Below are 17,843 nucleotides of genomic sequence, written 5' to 3'. Positions count from 1 at the left end.
GAAACTAATGGGACTGAAGGCTGATAAATCCCCAAGGCCTGATAATCTGAATCCTAGAGTACTTAAGGAAGTGGCCCTAGAAATAGTAGATGCATTAGTGGTCATTTTCCAAAATTCCATGGACTCCGGATCAGTACTTATGGATTGGAGGGTAGCTAATGTAACCCCACTTTTTAAAAAAGGAGGGAGAGAGAAAACAGGGAATTATAGACCGGTTAGCCTGACATCGGTGGTGGGGAAAATGCTGGAATCAATTATTGAAGATGTAATAGCAACGCATTTGGAAAGCAGTGACAGGATCGGTCCAATCAGCATGGATTTATGAAAGGGAAATCATGCTTGACAAATCTTCTAGAGTTTTTTGAGGATGTAACTAGTAGAGTGGAGAACCAGTGGATGTAGTGTATTTGGACTTTCAAAAGGCTTTTGACAAGGTCCCACACATGAGATTAGTGTGTAAAATTAAGGCACATGGTATTGGGGGTAATTTATTGACGTGGATAGAGAACTGGTTGGCAGACAGGAAGCAAAGAGTGGGAATAAATGGATCCTTTTCAGAATGGCAGGCAGTGACTAGTGGAGTGCCATAAGGTTCAGTGCTGGGACCCGAGCTATTTACAATATACATTAATGATTTAGACAAAGAAATTGAGTGTAATATCTCCAAGTTTGCAGATGACACTAAGCTGGGTGGCAGTGTGAGCTGTGAGGAGGATGCTAAGAAGCTGCAGGGTGACTTGGACAGGTTAGCTGAGTGGGAAAATGCATGGCAGATGCAGTCTAATGTGGATAAATTTGAGGTTATCCACCTTGGTGGCCAAAACAGGAAGGCAGATTATTATCTGAATGGTGACAGATTAGTAAAAGAAGAGGTGCAACGAGACCTGGGTGTCATGGTACATCAGTCACTGAAGGTAGGTGTAAAGTCCTTACTCTATAGTATGAAACCACATGAGGCACATTCTGGGGACAGGTCAATCTGTGACCTTAACTCTTTATTCACAGGACTCCAAAGACGATGACTCTGCATGGGACCTCCCTTTTTATACCTGTGTGATCAGGTAAGGAGTGTCTCCCACAAGTTCACCCCTTGTGGTCAAGGTGTGCATCTAGGTTGAGTGTATACAGTAATACAGTGTTGTTACATTGTGGTTACATACATGACATCACCTCCCCCTCCAAAGTCCTATTGGGATCATTGGTTTAGTCTTTCAGGTGGTCTACGCTCCCTCGTGGAGCGCCGCAGTTGGGGCTCTGGTTGTTGGACACTGACGTGAGTGTCTGTCACCAGTGGTGATTCCGGCCTGTCCCGGCTGACCTCAGGGACTGTGCATTTTTCTGATTGCTCTTGTTGCTCGTTCACTGGCGGTGGTGTGAGCTCCATCTCATGGTCTTCCTCAGGTTCCTTCGTGTCGAAGCTGAACCTTTTTTTTACTTGGTCCAGATGCTTACGGCATATCTGACCATTGTTGAGTGTTACCACGATGACCCTATTTCCCTCTTTGTCAATTACAGTGCCCTCAAGCCATTTGGGCCCCATGGCGTGATTGAGGACGAATACAGGATAATTTATTTCTATACATCTCCCCCTCGAATTACGATCATGGTACTCATTTTGTGACTTGCGCTTGCCCTCAACTATGGTCGGTCAGGACTGGGTGAATGAGGGACAACCGAGTTTTGAGTGTCCGTTTCATTAGTAGCTCTGTGGGCGGGACCCCCGCGAGCGAGTGCGGTCGGGATCGATAGGCCAGCAGGAGACACGATAGGCGGCATTGTAGGGAAGGTCCTTGAATCCTGAGCATACCTTGCTTAATGATTTGGACCGCACATTCCGCCTGGCCATTGGAGGCCGGCTTGAATGGCGCAGTCCTGACGTGGTTGATGCCATTGCCCAACATAAACTCTCAAACTTCGTAGCTTGTGAAACATGGGCCATTATCACTAACCAGGATGTCCGGCAAGCCATGGGTTGCAAAGATTGCACGTAGGCTTTCCACGGTGGTGGATGACGTGCATTAATTCAGAATGATGCACTCGATCCATTTCGAGTACGCATCTATCACAATGAGGAACATCTTACTCATGAATGGGCCTGCGTAGTCAACATGAATGCGTGACCATGGCTTGGTGGGCCAGGGCCAGGGGTTGAGCGGGGCCTCCCTGGGGGCATTACCCAGCTGGGCACACGTCGTACACCTGCGAACACAGTGTTCCAGGTCTGATTCAATTCCAGGCCACCAAACGTGTGACCGGGCAATAGCCTTCATCAGCACAATGCCTGGGTGCTTGCTGTGGAGTTCCCTGAAAAATGCCTCCCTGCCCCATAGTAGGCAGTCGGCTTGGATGGAGAGCTCATCCATCCGTCTGTGGAATGGTCTGACCTCCTCAGGGCATGCTCCGTGTGCAGGCGCCCAATCCCCAATCAGGATACATTTCTTAATCAGGGATACGAGAGTGTCTCTGTTTGTCCAGATTTTGATCTGGCGGGCTGTGATGGGGGAGCCTGCACTGGCAAAGGCATCGACAGCCATGACCATCTCGGCGCTTTGCTCCGTTGCTCCCTCAATGGTGGCCAGTGGAATCCTGCTGAGCGCGTCAGCGCAATTTTCAGTGCCGGGCCGGTGCCGGAAGGAGTAGTCATAAGCAGCCAGCATGAGAGCCCATCGCTGTATGCGAGCTGATGTGTTGGTGTTGATAGCCTTGCTGTCTGACAACAGGGATGTGAGTGGCTTGTGGTCCGTCTCTAATTCAAACTTCCTACCAAAGAGGTACTGATGCATTTTTTTTTTACACCATAGACACATGCAAGCGCTTCCTTCTCAACCATCCCATATCCCCGTTCTGCTTGAGAGAGCGACCTGGAGGCATAAGCCACAGGTTGTAGTTGGCTATCAGCATTGCCCTGCTGCAACACGCACCCAACCCCATAGGACGATGCATCACATGTCAGAACCAATTTTTTACTGGGGTCGTACAGGGCCAACAACTTGTTTGAACAAAATAGGTTTCACGCCTGATCAAAAGCCCGTTCCTGACAATCCCCCCAAAACCAATCGCAACCCTTACGCAGGAGCACATGTAGCGGCTCCAACAACATGCTCAAGTTCGGCAGAAAGTTCCCGAAATAGTTCAACAATCCCAGAAATGAACGCAGCTCCGATGTGTTGAACCGCCTCTGTTTTGGATTCAGTGGGCCGAATCCTATCTGCAGTAACTCTCCTGCCCAGAAACTCAACCTCAGGAGCTAAAAACACACATTTAGACTTCTTGAGTCGCAGGCCTACCCGGTCCAGTCGGCGTAGCACGTCCTCCAGGTTGTGGAGGTGTTCCTCGGTGTCTCGACCCGTGTTGAGGATGTCGTCCTGGAATACGATCGTTCCAGGAATGGATTTAAGTAGGCTTTCCATGTATCATTGAAAAATCGCGGCCGCTGATCGAATGCCAAATAGGCACCTGTTATAAACGAACAGTCCCTTGTGCGTGGTGATGGTGGTCAGTAGTTTAGATTCGTCGGCCAGTTCCTGGGTCATATAGGCTGAAGTGAGGTCCAACTTGGTGAACAGCTTGCCGCCTCCCAGTGTGGCGAAGAGGTCCTCCACTCTCGGGAATGGGTATTGATCTTGTCGGGACATCCGATTGATGGTGGCCTTGTAGTCGCCACAGATCCTGACAGAGCCATCCGCTTTTAGGATGGGAACGATGGGGCTCACCCAGTCGCTGAATTCAACAAGCGAGATGATGCCCTCTCTCAACAGCCGGTCCAATTCGCTCTCGATCTTTTCCTGCATCACATATGGCACCGCTCTGGCTTTGTAGTGCACTGGCCTGACGTCCGGGGTGATGTGTATCACTACTTTGGTGCCTTTGAAAGTCCCGACGCCAGGTTGGAATAGTGAATCGAATTGTTGTAGGACTTGTGAGCACGAACTTCGCTCCACAGATGACATTGCGTGAACATCCCCCCATTTCCAGTTCATCTTGGCTAACCAGCTCCTCCCCAACAGTGCGGGACCATTGCCCGGGACAATCCAGAGCGGCAGCCGATTCACTAGCCCATTGTGTGTGACAGCCATCATTGCACTGCCTAGCACTGGAATGATTTCTTTAGTGTAAGTCCGTAATTGTGTCTCAATACGTGCTAATTTGGGTCTACTGACTTTAAATGGCCATAGTTTCTCAAATTGCTGAACGCCCTTGAGTGACTGGCTGGCCCCAGTGTCCAGCTCCATGCGTACTGGGATACCGTTTAATAAAACCCTCATCATCATTGGTGGCGTTTTGGTGTATGAACTGTGAATATTCGGCACATGGACCCGCTGAACCTCGGCGTCCATCGATTTTCCCCAAAAGTCATCCTGCCTCAAAGAACCCTCTTCTGGTCCATCCCCCTCATATATTAGTCTGGTTGCAGGCTTCCTGCACATTCGAGCTAAGTGGCCACTGAGATTGCAGATCCTGCAGACAAACTGTTGAAATCTGCAAGATCTAGCTGGATGTTTTCCCCCACACCTCCAGCATGAGTTAAAGTTTCCATTGTTGGGAACAAAGGGACTATGGCCAGGCATTCCACGCTGACTGTCCCTTTGGCTGCTCTTAAGTACCCTATTGGTGGGTGTCAATGGCCCCATCCCGAGCCGTATTGTCCCTTGTGATGGTGTGAATGTCCGTTCAGCCTGCCATTGTCTCTGTTGAAGTCCTACTCTGGGGTCTGTTGCTGCCTGGGGAGTGTTGGACTGCCGCTGCCTGTCTGTGGGGCTCTGAGTCACATTGATGATGTTGACTCCCTGATCCATCGCCGCGTTAGAGGCAGAATTGCGTGCGTATATTATTTTTGTCTCTTCCTCCCCGCCATGAAAGTTTGAGCTAACAACGCCGCCGCTTCCAAGGTCAAATCCTTGGTCTCAATTAATTTGCGAAAAATTCCCGCATGACCGATGCCCTCGATAAAGAAGTCCTTTAGCATCTCCCCGCTGCAGGCGTCTGTAAACTTACAGAGACTGGCCAAACGCCAGAGGTCCACTACGAAGTCCGGTATGCTTTGTCCTTCACGACGTCGCTGGGTGTAGAATCTGTGTCGGGCCATGTGTATGCTCCTCGCCGGTTTAAGGTGCTCACCGATCAATTTGCTGAGTTCTTCAAAGGTTTTGTCCGCCGGCTTTTCGGGTGCTAGTAAGTCCTTCATGGGCGCGAAAGTCTTTTGTCCGCAACTGGTCAAAAGACGAGCCCTTCGCTTGTCAGCCACTGCATCCCCCAGCCATTCTTTCGTAACGAAGCTTTGCTGAAGACTCTCGACAAAATCGTCCCAGTCTTCCCCAACACAGTACCGTTCCTCTGTGCTACCGGTGGCCATTCTCGTGGGTCGTGAATTCCCGTTTCTCGTCGCAAATGTAAAGTCCTTACTCTATAGTATGAAACCACATGAGGCACATTCTGGGGACAAGGTCACTCTGTAACCTTAACTCTTTATTCACAGGACTCCAAAGGCGATGACCCTGCGTAGGACCTCCCTTTTTATACCTGTGTGATCAGGTAAGGAGTGTCTACCACAAGTTCACCCCTTGTAGTCAAGGTGTGCATCTAGGTTGAGTGTATACAGTGTTACATTGTGGTTACATACATAACAGTAGGCATGCAGGTACAGCAGGCAGTAAAGAAAGCAAATGGCATGCTGGTCTTCATAGCGAGAGGATTTGAATATAGGAGCAGGGAGGTCTTACTGCAGTTGTACAGGGCCTTGGTGAGACCACACCTTGAGTATTGTGTGCATTTTGGTCTCCTAATCTGAGGAAGAATGTGCTTGCTATTGAGGGAGTGCAGCGAAGGTTCACCAGACTAATTCCCGGGATGGCAGGACTGACCAATGAAGAAAGACTGGATTGACTAGGCTTATATTCACTGGAATTTAGAAGAATGAAAGGGGATCTTAAAGAAACATATAAAATTCTGACAGGACTGGACAGGTTAGATGCAGGAAGAATGTTCTTGATGTTGAGGAAGTCCAGAACCAGGGGTCACAGTCTAAGGATAAGGGGTAAGCCATATTGGACCGAGATGAGGAGAAACTTTTTCACCCAGAGAGTGGTGAACCTGTGGAATTCTCTATCACAGAAAGTTGTTGAGTCCAGTTCATTGGATATATTCAAGAGGGAGTTTGATGTGGCCCTTACGGCTAAGGGGATCAGGGGGTATGGAGAGAAGGTGGGAGTGGGGTACTGAAGTTGAATGAACAGCATGATCATATTGAATGGCGATGTAAGCTCGAAGGGCCGAATGGCCTGCTCCTGCACCTATTTTCTATGTTTCTATGATGGATAGGAATGCACATTGCTGCAAGGAGCCTGAATGGGCTCCATCACTGAGCTTCGTCATTCTTGGGAAGAGCCCTCTCTTGTTGATGGTCATGAAAAGTGCTAAAGCGCTTAGCCCTAGGACACAATATCTAATGCATTACATACCAGCTGACGGGGCAGATATCAAACATAGGTCCTTGAAGGGAGCCAGTGGTATAGAAGTTCGAAACGGCCGTGCCTTGGGCAGAGCCGTACAGGAGGTTTGGAGGTCGACTGCAGGAGGTAGTAGGCAACGAAGACACAGCTCCTCAGACATGTCCATGTAACTGCAACCTAGTCGGTCTGTATGGCTCTTGGGAGCTGAGCCCTCCTCCAGATCAAGCACACCTGTCTCTGCCATCAGCTGTGAACCTGTCCCATCCTGTGGGCTGGATTCATTCACAAAAGGAAAGTTCATCCTATTTACTCTATCAAAGATACACTATGTAGGGTTTTGACAGAGTAATTAAGGAGAAACTGTTTCCACTATCAGGAGGGTTGGTAACCAGAGGGCACAGATTGAAGGTGATTGGCCAAAGAACGGGAGGGGAGATGAGGAGAATATTTTTTACACAGCGAGTTATGATGATCTGGAATAAATTGCCTGAAAGAGCAGTGAAAGTAGACTCAATAGTAACTTTCGAAAGGGAATTAGATAAATACTTGAAAAGGAAAAGAATAAAGGCTATGGGGAAAGGGCAGGGGAGTGGGAATAATTGGTCGCTCTTTCAAAGGGCTGGATGCTGGCACGATGGGCTGAATGGTCTCCTTTCATGTAATGTAATGGAATATTCCATGACCTGGGGGACTTGCCAATCACAGTAAAACTCCCTTGAATGGTTGGTGATTAAAAAGAGGCCAATAGAAAAATGAATTAAGGAGCAATGCAAAAAAAATGCGAGAGAAATGTAACCCAATTAACCCAAAATAAATCTGAAAATGGAGTGTTATAAGTTCAGCAGCACCGTTTTAAGAAGTACAGCGGGTGGCTTCTCCTCGCCAGATACCTGTGGCAGGCTTTTGTCTCTCAATTTATATTCACAGGCAGAAGGGCAGCCTCACCCAGTCCTACGAAGAAATAGTCAAATCAGGCTGACACGTTGGGGCAGTCTATGCTTTCTGTTCCTGCTGCTCAGTGCTGTTCATGGTAAGTAAAAGAAAGACTTGCATTTATATAGCGCCTTTCACGACCTCCGGACATCTCAAAGCGCTTTACAGCCAATGAAGTACTTTTGGAGTGTAGTCACTGTTGTAATGTGGGAAGCCTGGCAGCCAACTTGCGCACAGCAAGCTCCCACAGACAGCAATGTGATTATGACCAGATAATCTGTTTTTTGATATGTTGATTGAGGGATAAATATTAGCCAGGTCACTGGGGATAACTCACCGGCTCTTCTTCAAAATAGTGCCATGGGATCTTTGACATCCACCTGAGAGAGCAGACGGCGCCTTGGTTTAATGTCTCATCCAAAAGACATCATCTCTGTCAGTGCAGTACTCCGTCAGCACTACACTGGAGTGTCAGCCTAGATTTTTGTGCTCAGGTCCCTGGACTGGACCCAGAGGTGAGTGTGCTGCCCACTGAGCTACAGCTGACACAGTATTATGCACAAGGCCTGTTGTGTCCCCTTGTCCTCTGATCCCTGGAGCCACCAATGCACAAAAGTGCAATTGTTACCTTTTCCATGTACACTCACAGGTTTTTAGGGTAGAGAGGAAGCCCTAGCGAAGCCCAAGCTTGCAAGCAGAACGAAGGCCCGTGGTACACCCAGTATCATATTCCATTTTAGGCATGCAGTAGGACGGTCAAACAGACCAGGTGCTGCATCGGCTGGATGCAGGGTGGTGCTCCGTCTGCTATACTGCCCACTGCCACATCAAGCCACTCTAGTGTCGGGCACAGCAAGGGCAAAAAAATTATAAATAAAAAGATAAACATCTACAAAGAGTTTAAACCGCTTCGTATCTATCAACAAAACCTGCATAAATACATAAAATGACTGGGCAACTTGCTCGGCTGATAAAGAATTATTTCGCGTTTGGCTCCTGTCAATCACCCACGTCTCTTTAGTTAACGATTGACTCGCTGACTTGGACACGGAGTTGATTTGTCACATGGTACGTGGATTCAGAACAATCTGTTTAGAAATGGAAGTGGGCTCTCAACTGTCGGTGGTGAGAAGCAGAAAAGTAGTGTTCGATTCGCGGATCGGCCCAGCCGACATCATCATAGAAGGGGGCAAGATTGTGGCCATTCACCCCGAGGGAATCACCGCACCGCACACCCTGACTCAACAGGTAAGCCTTGCAGACACTCTGCGCTTTATTACATTCGCCTGACATTACATTCTCCACAGTCCCACCCGGGATGGGAGGAGTCAGGTGTGACCTCAGTCACTGGGGGTGGAGTCAGGTGTGACCTCAGTCACTGGGGGTGGAGTCAGGTGTGACCTCAGTCACTGGGGGAGGAGTCATGTGTGACCTCAGTCACTGGGGGAGGAGTCAGGTGTGACCTCAGTCACTGGGGGAGGAGTCAGGTGTGACCTCAGTCACTGGGGGAGGAGTCAGGTGTGACTTCAGTCATTGAGGTGGGAGCAGGTCAGATTTCTGAATGCGTTTCATTAGTGTGACGTCACATTCGCGGGAATTAAATGCACAATTGTGCATTTGTAGTGTATTTAACAACTGTTAGAATATAGGCTGCTAAAAAGTTTAGCCTCGCTACGCTGCACAACCTACAATTTCCATCCAGGCTGCTTTGCTGTGCTCTCACCCTGAGTGTCCCCGGGATTTGGTTTGGGAAACATCGTCACCCTCCCAATAGTAACACCCTTATCATCAACCCAGACCATTGGCGGAGATCAGTGAGTGAGCGTAGAGACCGGGGAATAAACCTGAACCTTCAGCACTACACTGGGCAAGGCATTTACTCACTGATCCATCAGGGGACAGGCCAGGAAGCAATGACTTAAGCCATCCCACAATGCAGTGATCCCCTGATGTGCTCAGTGAACAGGTGGCAAGTAGGCCTGAGCCTCAGCATTGGCCCACACACAATTCCACGACCGGATCGTTTGGAATATTTTGTTGGCAGCCCTGCAGTCCTGCACAAGATTCATTACAACCTGAATTTGATATAAATGTAGATCAATTGGTTAGTTTGATCAATTCCCTCGGTTTTCTTCACCCGTTGTGCATATTTAAAATGGGTGCTTGTCAACTGCTGTGATGTTCAGTAACAAATTCCTATTTGTAAAGCCAGGCCCACTGTGTTTTTGCAAGTTGGATTTTGCTGCCTGGTTTAACCTGTCAAAGTGCTGCTTCTGCATCCTTGCTGTTACACTACCTAGTCTGCTGTTTGCTGCTGAATTATTGCGATTCACCAGCCCTTTCGCACAGACCTCCAGCCCTTTCGCACCGAGCTCCAGCCCTTTCGCCTAAACCTCCAGCCTGCTGCAGCCGGCAGCTGCTAAACTCTGCTCAAGCCACACTGCTCAGCACGCATGTTCCAATCAGCCTGCCAAGGATTGGGAGGAAGAGGAATTCATGCAGATGGAGGAAAAGCAGTGGGGCTTGCATCTCAGGTCTCTGGCTTGCATTGGGAATAGGCTCAATGCCTGGCATGGCTACTTGGCCATGTCTGAGAAGACCTACCTACATTGTCTCCACTTCACGAGGAAGACTGTATTTGAGTTGCCCATCTACTGCAGCCTGACCTGCAGACAGGTTCTAGCGTAGGAAGTGGCGCAGGGACGATAGATATGGAAGCCACGCCACAGTTCAATGGCACTGTCAGTTATGTAGCAGGACCAACTCCGATTGGGCAAGTCAGTTGGCTGCCAGCCAGCCCAGCTGGAAGCACTCACACTTCTGAGCCATAACGTTCTTGAGTCAAGCCCCACTCCAGAACTTGAACACATAAGCTAGGCCAATTCTCCAGGGCAGTAATGAGGACATAGTGCGCTGTTACAAAAGCTGAGACATTAAACCAGTTTGCCTCCTCAAGTGGATGTAAAAGATCATGTGTTAGCATTTGAAGAAAAACAGGGAGTTCATCCGGTGTCCCAGCCAAAATTAATCCTTCAATTGACACCGCCAAAAAGAGTTTAGCTGGTCGTTTCCTGTTTTTAGACCTTGCTGTTCACACATTTGCCTACAGTGACCATACTTCACAAGTAATTCGCTCGCTGTGAAGTGCCTTGCAATGTCCTGAGGATGTGAAAGGCTTTGTATAAATGCAAACTTGTTCTTCTTTCTAATTAACTTACTAAGTGCAGAAGATTATATAAGGATGAGAAAATGCAGATTTGCCCATGAAGCTCATCCCTAGAGTACCCTAACTATCTGCCACCAGCCAATCACCTTCATAAAGCTCTGGGTGGCTGCTATGGGTTACTGGAAGGACTACTGGCAGAAATTGGCCAAGGCTTCTTCAGCAGCACCTCCCAAACCCAGAACCTCCACCGCCTAGAAGGACAAGGGCAGCAGGCGCATGAGAACACCACCAGCTCCAACTTCCCCTCCAAGTCACACAGCATCCTGACTTGGACAGATATCGCTGTGACTTCATCGTCGCTGGGTCGAAATCCTGAAACTCCCTCCTTAACAGCGCTGTGGGAGCACACGGACTGCAGCGGTTCAGGAAGGTGGCTCACCACCAGCTTCTCAAGGGCAATTAGGGATGGGCAATAAATGCTGGCCTTGCCAGTGATGCTCGTATCCTGAGAATGAATTAAAAGAAATGAAGAGGGCAGTCTGAAGCGGCAATGTTGCATGTGCTCCTGACCTGTGTTCTGTTGCGGTTCCTGGCGCAGATTCTGATTAAATTCCAGTGGCAGTTTAATATGCAGATTATATTTCAGAGAGGAATTGTCTCTGCTGAAAGTCTTTGGTAAAGCTTCTTTTGTTTAGAGGGCCAAAGACCATCTCCATCACGGTGACTTCACGTGATGTGTTGATTTATCTGGACCCTCACATTAAGTGCCGAGCAAACCCTTTCTCTTCTGTTAGTTTAGAAACACTCCCATGAAGGCATGCACCATTGCAACACGTCTCTGTGGTATTTCTTTCTGAAGTATTTTCTTCTGCTGTGGATAATAAAGAAATGTATTTACCTGCTTGTATTTATCACGTGGTGATTTACACCAATCGTGTGACCATTTCCAGCTCTTTCACTCTACAGAACAATCTAGAACATGCAACACTGCTTTACCCCAACCTCCTCAACATATGTACACAGAAGCTGGCTTTGCAAGCGCCAGTTACTTTGCGCTAAATAGCTAATGGCATGTTACCCAGAACGCACTGCAGAAAGTGGCAAGCATTACGGTTCCCAGTGGCACCACGTGCAGCTGCCCCTGCAATCGTCTTTGTGAGAAAACAAAATATGGGAAGAGAAAGAAAGAAATACTTGCATTTATATAGCGCCTTTCATGACCATTGGACATCTCAAAGTACTTTACAGCCAATGAAGTACCTTTGAAGTGCAGCCACTGTTGTAATATGGGAAATGCAGCAGCCGACTTGTAGGCAGCAAGCTCCCACAAAATGACCAGATTGTTATGTTCATTGAGGGATAAATATTGGCCAGGACACCGGGGATAACTCCCCATCTCTTCTTCAAAATAATGCCATGGGATCTTTTACACTCACCTGAGAGAGCAGACATGGCCTCGGTTTAACGTCTCATCCGAAAGACAGCACCTTCAACAGTGCAGCACTCCCTCTGCACTCCACTGGAGTGTCAGCCTAGATTTATATGCTCAAGTCCCTGGAGTGGGACTTGATCCCACAACCTTCTGACTCAGAGACGAGGGTGCTGCCCACTGAGCCAAAGTTGACATATTTAATATTAAAATGCAGCATGTCAAAACGGCAGTATCCCGCGAGGCATTTCACTGAATTTATACAACCTGGGCGACAAACGTTAACATGGTTCTGTCAGCCTGTTGTTGGTGAGTTTATGGATAAACGCTTCACGGCTTGAAGCACCATTGTCCATCTTCTCTTTTAACACAGCCGCTAACCCATTTATTTTAAAATTGAATGTTGCCTTAAATAAGTTAAAGTCACTGCCAAATCTAATAAGAACATTATTACATTCTTCGTCGACTAACATGAGCAGTGGGAACTTCAAAGGCACTGAATATTACATTCAGATTTAATGAATTATTTGCCTAGCAAGATGAGAGCTCTCAATCCCATCAAACACTCCCAGGGCAGTTAAAGAATGAGTTAGATACAGAGTAAAGCTCCCTCTACACGGTCCTGTCAAACACTCCCAGGGCAGTTAAAGAATGGGTTAGATACAGAGTAAAACTCCCTCTACACTGTCCCATCAAACATTCCCAGGGCAGTTAAAGAATGGGTTAGATACAGAATAAACCTCCCTCTACACTGTCCCATCAAACATTCCCAGGACAGGTACAGCACGGGTTAGATACAGAGTAAAATTTCCTCTACACTGTCCCACCAAACACTCCCAGGTTTTATGAGTAAGAACTTGCAGCATTCAGCCTTGGTGTATGTAAAGGTAGATTGGACAGTCATTCATGAGGGTCGGCAATGCGATATGTGACTTTCCAAATTTTCCTCTTATTAATTTTAATATCTGAACAATTGGGAGAGTTGCAAATTTAACTGACCCCTTTGCTTAATTGTCTCATCTGACCAACCAGCCACTATCTGGACCCTGACCTCATAAAATATACACTGACCCAATTCTGCATCTAAGTCCAGCATCACAAAACCGGCTTTGCTGCATCGTTGGCCACTTCCCACTTCTACCATCCTGTGGGTTTTCTGAGTGAGATTTACAATTTAATGCTAAATTAAAGGCAGTTTGGTGCTGTAGATATGTGGAAGTGCTTAGGGACTGCTCAACCTCACTTTACATAGGATCCTTACAGTCCTGAGACACCATCGGTCTTGTGTTGGCTTCAATAAATGAACGGGAGGTGTCCATAGCCCTGTCCTCTCACGTTGAATCCCAATGCTTTCAAAGTGGTCTGTGCCTTTTCCCAGACTCCAAGCCTGCCAGTTGCAGCATCTAAAAAAAGTATTTTGGGGTACAGCTGACCAATTGGTTAATGACTGATGATGTTGTCCCTGGGTGCTGTTTGCCTGCTCTGATCTCTATCAATCATTGACTTGGTGCAGATCCTGGATGTTGGAGAGCTGGTGGTAATGCCTGGTGTTGTGGACAGTCATGTCCATGTCAATGAACCTGGACGCACTGACTGGGAGGGCTACTGGACAGCGACGAGAGCGGCAGCAGCAGGTGGAATAACAACTCTTGTCGACATGCCGCTGTAAGGAGCCAGGACACAAGTGATGGTGTACTACTAAATATCACAGTTACCTCTTGAGTGTGTCAGCATGTCCTCCATCATGGGGGAATCCAGAACTAGGGGGCATAGTTTCAAAATAAGGGGTCGCCCATTTAGAACTGAGATGAGGAGGAATTTCTTTTTTCAGAGGGTTGTAAATCTATGGAATTCTCTACCCCAGAGAGCTGTGGATCTGGGTCATTGAATGTATTTAAGGTGGAGATAGACAGATTTTTGAATGATAAGGGAGTCAAGGGTTATGGGGAGCGGGCAGGAAAGTGGAGTTGCGGCCAAGATCAGATCAGCCATGATCTTATTGAATGGCGAAGCAGGCTCGATGGGCTAAATGGCCTACTCCTGCTCCTATTTCTTATGTGTGTCAGTGTGTCAGACTGGTGCCTGAACCCTCACCCCCCATGATCTGCTGGATTTGTGTTGCTGTTCACCTGTGCTGTTTCTCACTTGTGTTTGTCTGTGAGCAGTTCATAATAGAAAAGCACAGTTCTGATCATATTTATATCGTATAAATTAATTAACTGCCTGAAATCAAGCTTTCAAAGTTGAATCTCCATTTTCTTTCAAAGCTCCCTCTACAGGAGTGCACTTCCCCAGATTTTCCTCTATTCAGTGCACCAAGTGACTCAATATGCACAGGCGCACAACCGGTACAGTCAATCCCCTGTAGAACATGGAGATTTAGCAGTTTTGGTCCATCAGATCCCACAGTGTGAGTGATGTGTCAATAGTGTCACCTAGTGACACAAATTCATCATCATAGGCAGTCCCTCGAAGACTTGCTTCCACTCCAAAAGTGAGTCTCAGGTGACTGAACAGTCCAATTCAAGAATTACAGTCTCTGTCACAGGTGGGACAGACAGTGATTGAAGGAAAGGGTGGGTGGGGAGTCTGGTTTGCCGCACGCTCCTTCCGCTGCCTGCACTGGTTTTCTGCATGCTCTCAGCGACGAGATTCTAGGTGCTCAGCGCCCTCCGGGATGCTCTTCCTCCACTTAGGGCGGTCTTTGGCCAGGGACTCCAAGGTGTCAGTGGGGATGTTGCATTTTATCAAGGAGGCTTTGAGGGTGTCCTTGTAGCATTTCCTCTGCCCACCTTGGGCTCGTTTGCCGTGTAGGAGTTCCGAGTAGAGTGCTTGCTTTGGGAGTCTTGTGTCGGGCATGTGAACAATGTGGCCCGTCCAATGGAGTTGGTTGAGTGTGATCAGTGCTTCGATGCTGGGGATGTTGGCCTGATTGAAAACACTGACGTTGATGCGTCTGTCCTCCCAGGGGATTTTCAGGATCTTGCGGAGGCATCGTTGGTGGTATTTCTCCAGTGATTTGAGGTGTCTACTGTATATGGTCCACATCTCTGAGCCATATGGAGGGCAGGTATCACTACAGCCCTATAGACCATAAGCTTGGTGATTTGAGGGCCTGATCTTCGAACATTCTCTTCCTCAGGCGGCCGAAGGCTGCGCTGGCGCACTGGAGGCGACCTCGTCGTCGATGTCTGCCCTTGCTGATAATAGGCTCCCGATGTATGGAAAGTGGTCCACGTTGTCCAGGGCCGCGCCGTGGATCTTGATGACTGAGGGGGGCGGTGCTGTGTGGCGGGGTCAAGCTGGTGGAGGACTTTTGTCTTACGGATGTTTAGTGTAAGGCCTATGCTTTCGTATGCCTCAGTGAAGATGTTGCCTCTGAATGTGTGCATACTATAGTTCGACGACAGAGGATGGGACGATCTTGGATCTGGCCTGGAGGCGACGAAGGTTGAACGACGAAGGTTGAACAGGCTCCCACTGGTTCTATAGTTTAGTTCCACTCCAGCGGGGAGCTTGTTGAGTCTGAGGTGGAGCATTGCAGTGAGGAAGATCGAGAAGAGGGTTGGCACTGCTTGACGCTGGTCTGGCCGTTGATTGGGTCCGTGGTGGATCCGTTGGTCAGGATCATGGCTTGCATGCCATCGTGGAGCAGGCGGAGGATGGTGACAAACTTTTGGGGGCAGCCGAAATGGAGGAGGACGCTCCATAGTCCCTCGTGGTTAACAGTGTCAAAGGCCTTTGTAAGGTCAAAAAGGCCATGTACAAGGGTTGTTGCTGTTCCCTACATTTCTCTTGCAGTTGTTGCGCCATAAAGATCATGTCCGTTGTGCCCCGTAGTGGACAGAGTCCGTACTGTGACTCCGGGAAGAGCTCCTCAGCCACAGGGAGAAAACGGTGGAGGAGAATTCTAGCCACAACTTTCCCAGTGGTTGACAACTGGGAGATTCCTCTATAGTTGCCGCAGTCGGACTTGTCCCCTTTTTAAAAGATGGTCACGATCACTGCATCTCTGAGATCTTCCGACATGCTCTCCTCCTTCCAGATGAGAAAGATGAGGTCTGCATTCGTGCCAATAATGCCTCTCCGCCATACTTCAGTGCCTCCCATCCACTCCCATTGCCTTGTTGTTCTTGAGCTGGTGGGTGGCCTTTTCTACCTTGTGCAGGGCTGGGGTTTTGCTGAGATGGTGGCGGGTTGAATGCTGCGGGATAGGATCGAGGACACTCGTGTCAAAGGCAGAGTCTCGATTAAGGAGATCTTTGAAGTACTTCTTCCAGTGGGCCTTGACTGCCTCGGTGTCCTTGATGAATGTCTCCCCGTTCTTGGCCAGCAGTCGGGTGAGGCCTTGGGTGCTTGGGCCGTAGGTGGCCTTGACTGAGGTGAAGAATCCTCGCACATCATGGCTGTCGGCCAGCTGCTGAATCTTCTGTGCTTTCTCCACCCACCATCTATTCTTTAGGTCGCGTGTTTTTTGTTGGACCTCGGCCTTAAGCCGTCTGAAAATTAATACAGTCACCATTACTGCGCCAATCATCTGCACAGACACGGACAAAATATTAATGGTGTTGTCTGTCACAATGTGACTTCGACCTTGGTAACAATCTGTACTCTGGGGCCAGGCCTTCCATTTAAGTTTCTCGATTTAAAAATGGCCATATGTGTCCTGTGAACCATCATGTGACTGAAATAAAAACAGAGAATGCTGGAAATACTCAGTAGTTCAGGCAGCATCTGTGGAGAGAGAAACAGAGTTAATGTTTCAGGTCGATGACCTTTCATCAGAACTGGAAAAGGTTAGAGATATAACAGATTTTAAGCAAGTGTAGGGGCAGGGAAAGGAGGGAGGGGAGGAAAGAACAAAAGGGGGAGGTCTGTGATAGGGTGGAAGGCAAGAGATGGGTCTAGAAGAGGGGTAAATGGGAATGGCAGAATCATCAACAGCTTCCATGTGAAAAAATAGGGGCAGAGGTTATAGTCTGAAATTTATGAACTCAATGTTGAGTCTAGAAGGCTGTAAAGTGCCTAAACAAAAGATGAGGTGCTGTTCCTCGAGCTTGCATTGAGCTAAGTTAGAACAGTGCAGGAGGCCAAGGTCAGAGTGGAAGTGGAGCGGAGAATTAAAGTGACAGGTGACCGGAAGCTCGGGCTCACACTTACGGACTGAACAGAGGTGTTCTGCAAAGCAGTCACCCAATCTTCATTTGGTCTCCCAAGTATAGAGGAGAATGCATCATGAGCAGCGAATATAGTATACTAAATTGCAAGAAGTACAAGTAAATCACTATTTCACCAGAAAGGAGTTTTAGGGGCCCTGGACATTGGGATAAGAGGAGGTAAGAGGGCAGGTGATGCATCTACTGCGCTTGCACGGGAAGGTGCTGTGGGAACGGGAGGGGGTGTTGGAGGTGATTGAGGAGTGGACCAAGGTGTTGCGGAGGGAGCGGTCCCTTCGGAATTCTGAAATCGGAGGGATGGGGAAGATGTTTTTGGTGGTGGGATCACACTGGAGGTGACGGAAATAGTGGAGGATGATCCGTCAAGTAACTGCTATGTGTAATACCCAATCCTTGTCTGTCCAGTGATCTGTGAATGTATTAACAGGTAACTTTATTTTTATTTATGTGGACGTTGCTAGCAAGGCCAGCATTTATTGCCCATCCCTAATTGCCCTTGAGAAGGTGGTGGTGAGCCGCCTTCATGAACCAGTGATGCTGAAGGAACAGCGATATATTTCCAAGTCAGGATGGTGTGTGACTTGGAGGGGAATGTGGAGGTGGTGGTGTCCCCATGCGCCTGCCGCCCTTGTCCTTCTAGGTGGTAGAGGTCCTAATTTGGCAGGTGCCGTCAAAGAAGCCTTGGTAAG

General features: G+C 48.3%; 1 protein-coding gene across 1 annotated transcript in view; it reads left to right on the top strand.

Annotated features, from left to right (window-relative positions):
• Positions 1-8,480: 8,480 nt before the first annotated feature.
• LOC139266204 (allantoinase, mitochondrial) overlaps positions 8,481-17,843 on the top strand; it is a 29,787-nt gene continuing 20,424 nt past the window's right edge. The window contains exons 1-2 of the mRNA XM_070884034.1: positions 8,481-8,630; positions 13,491-13,642. Of these exons, the coding sequence (XP_070740135.1) occupies positions 8,481-8,630; positions 13,491-13,642 (302 nt within the window). The remainder of the gene's footprint in view (positions 8,631-13,490; positions 13,643-17,843) is intronic.

This window comes from Pristiophorus japonicus, chromosome 6 (genome assembly GCF_044704955.1).
Source record: "Pristiophorus japonicus isolate sPriJap1 chromosome 6, sPriJap1.hap1, whole genome shotgun sequence".
Taxonomy (NCBI): Eukaryota; Metazoa; Chordata; class Chondrichthyes; family Pristiophoridae; genus Pristiophorus; species Pristiophorus japonicus.
The sequence above is the reverse complement of the archived record's forward strand: the minus strand, read 5'-3'. Positions and strand labels throughout refer to the sequence as shown.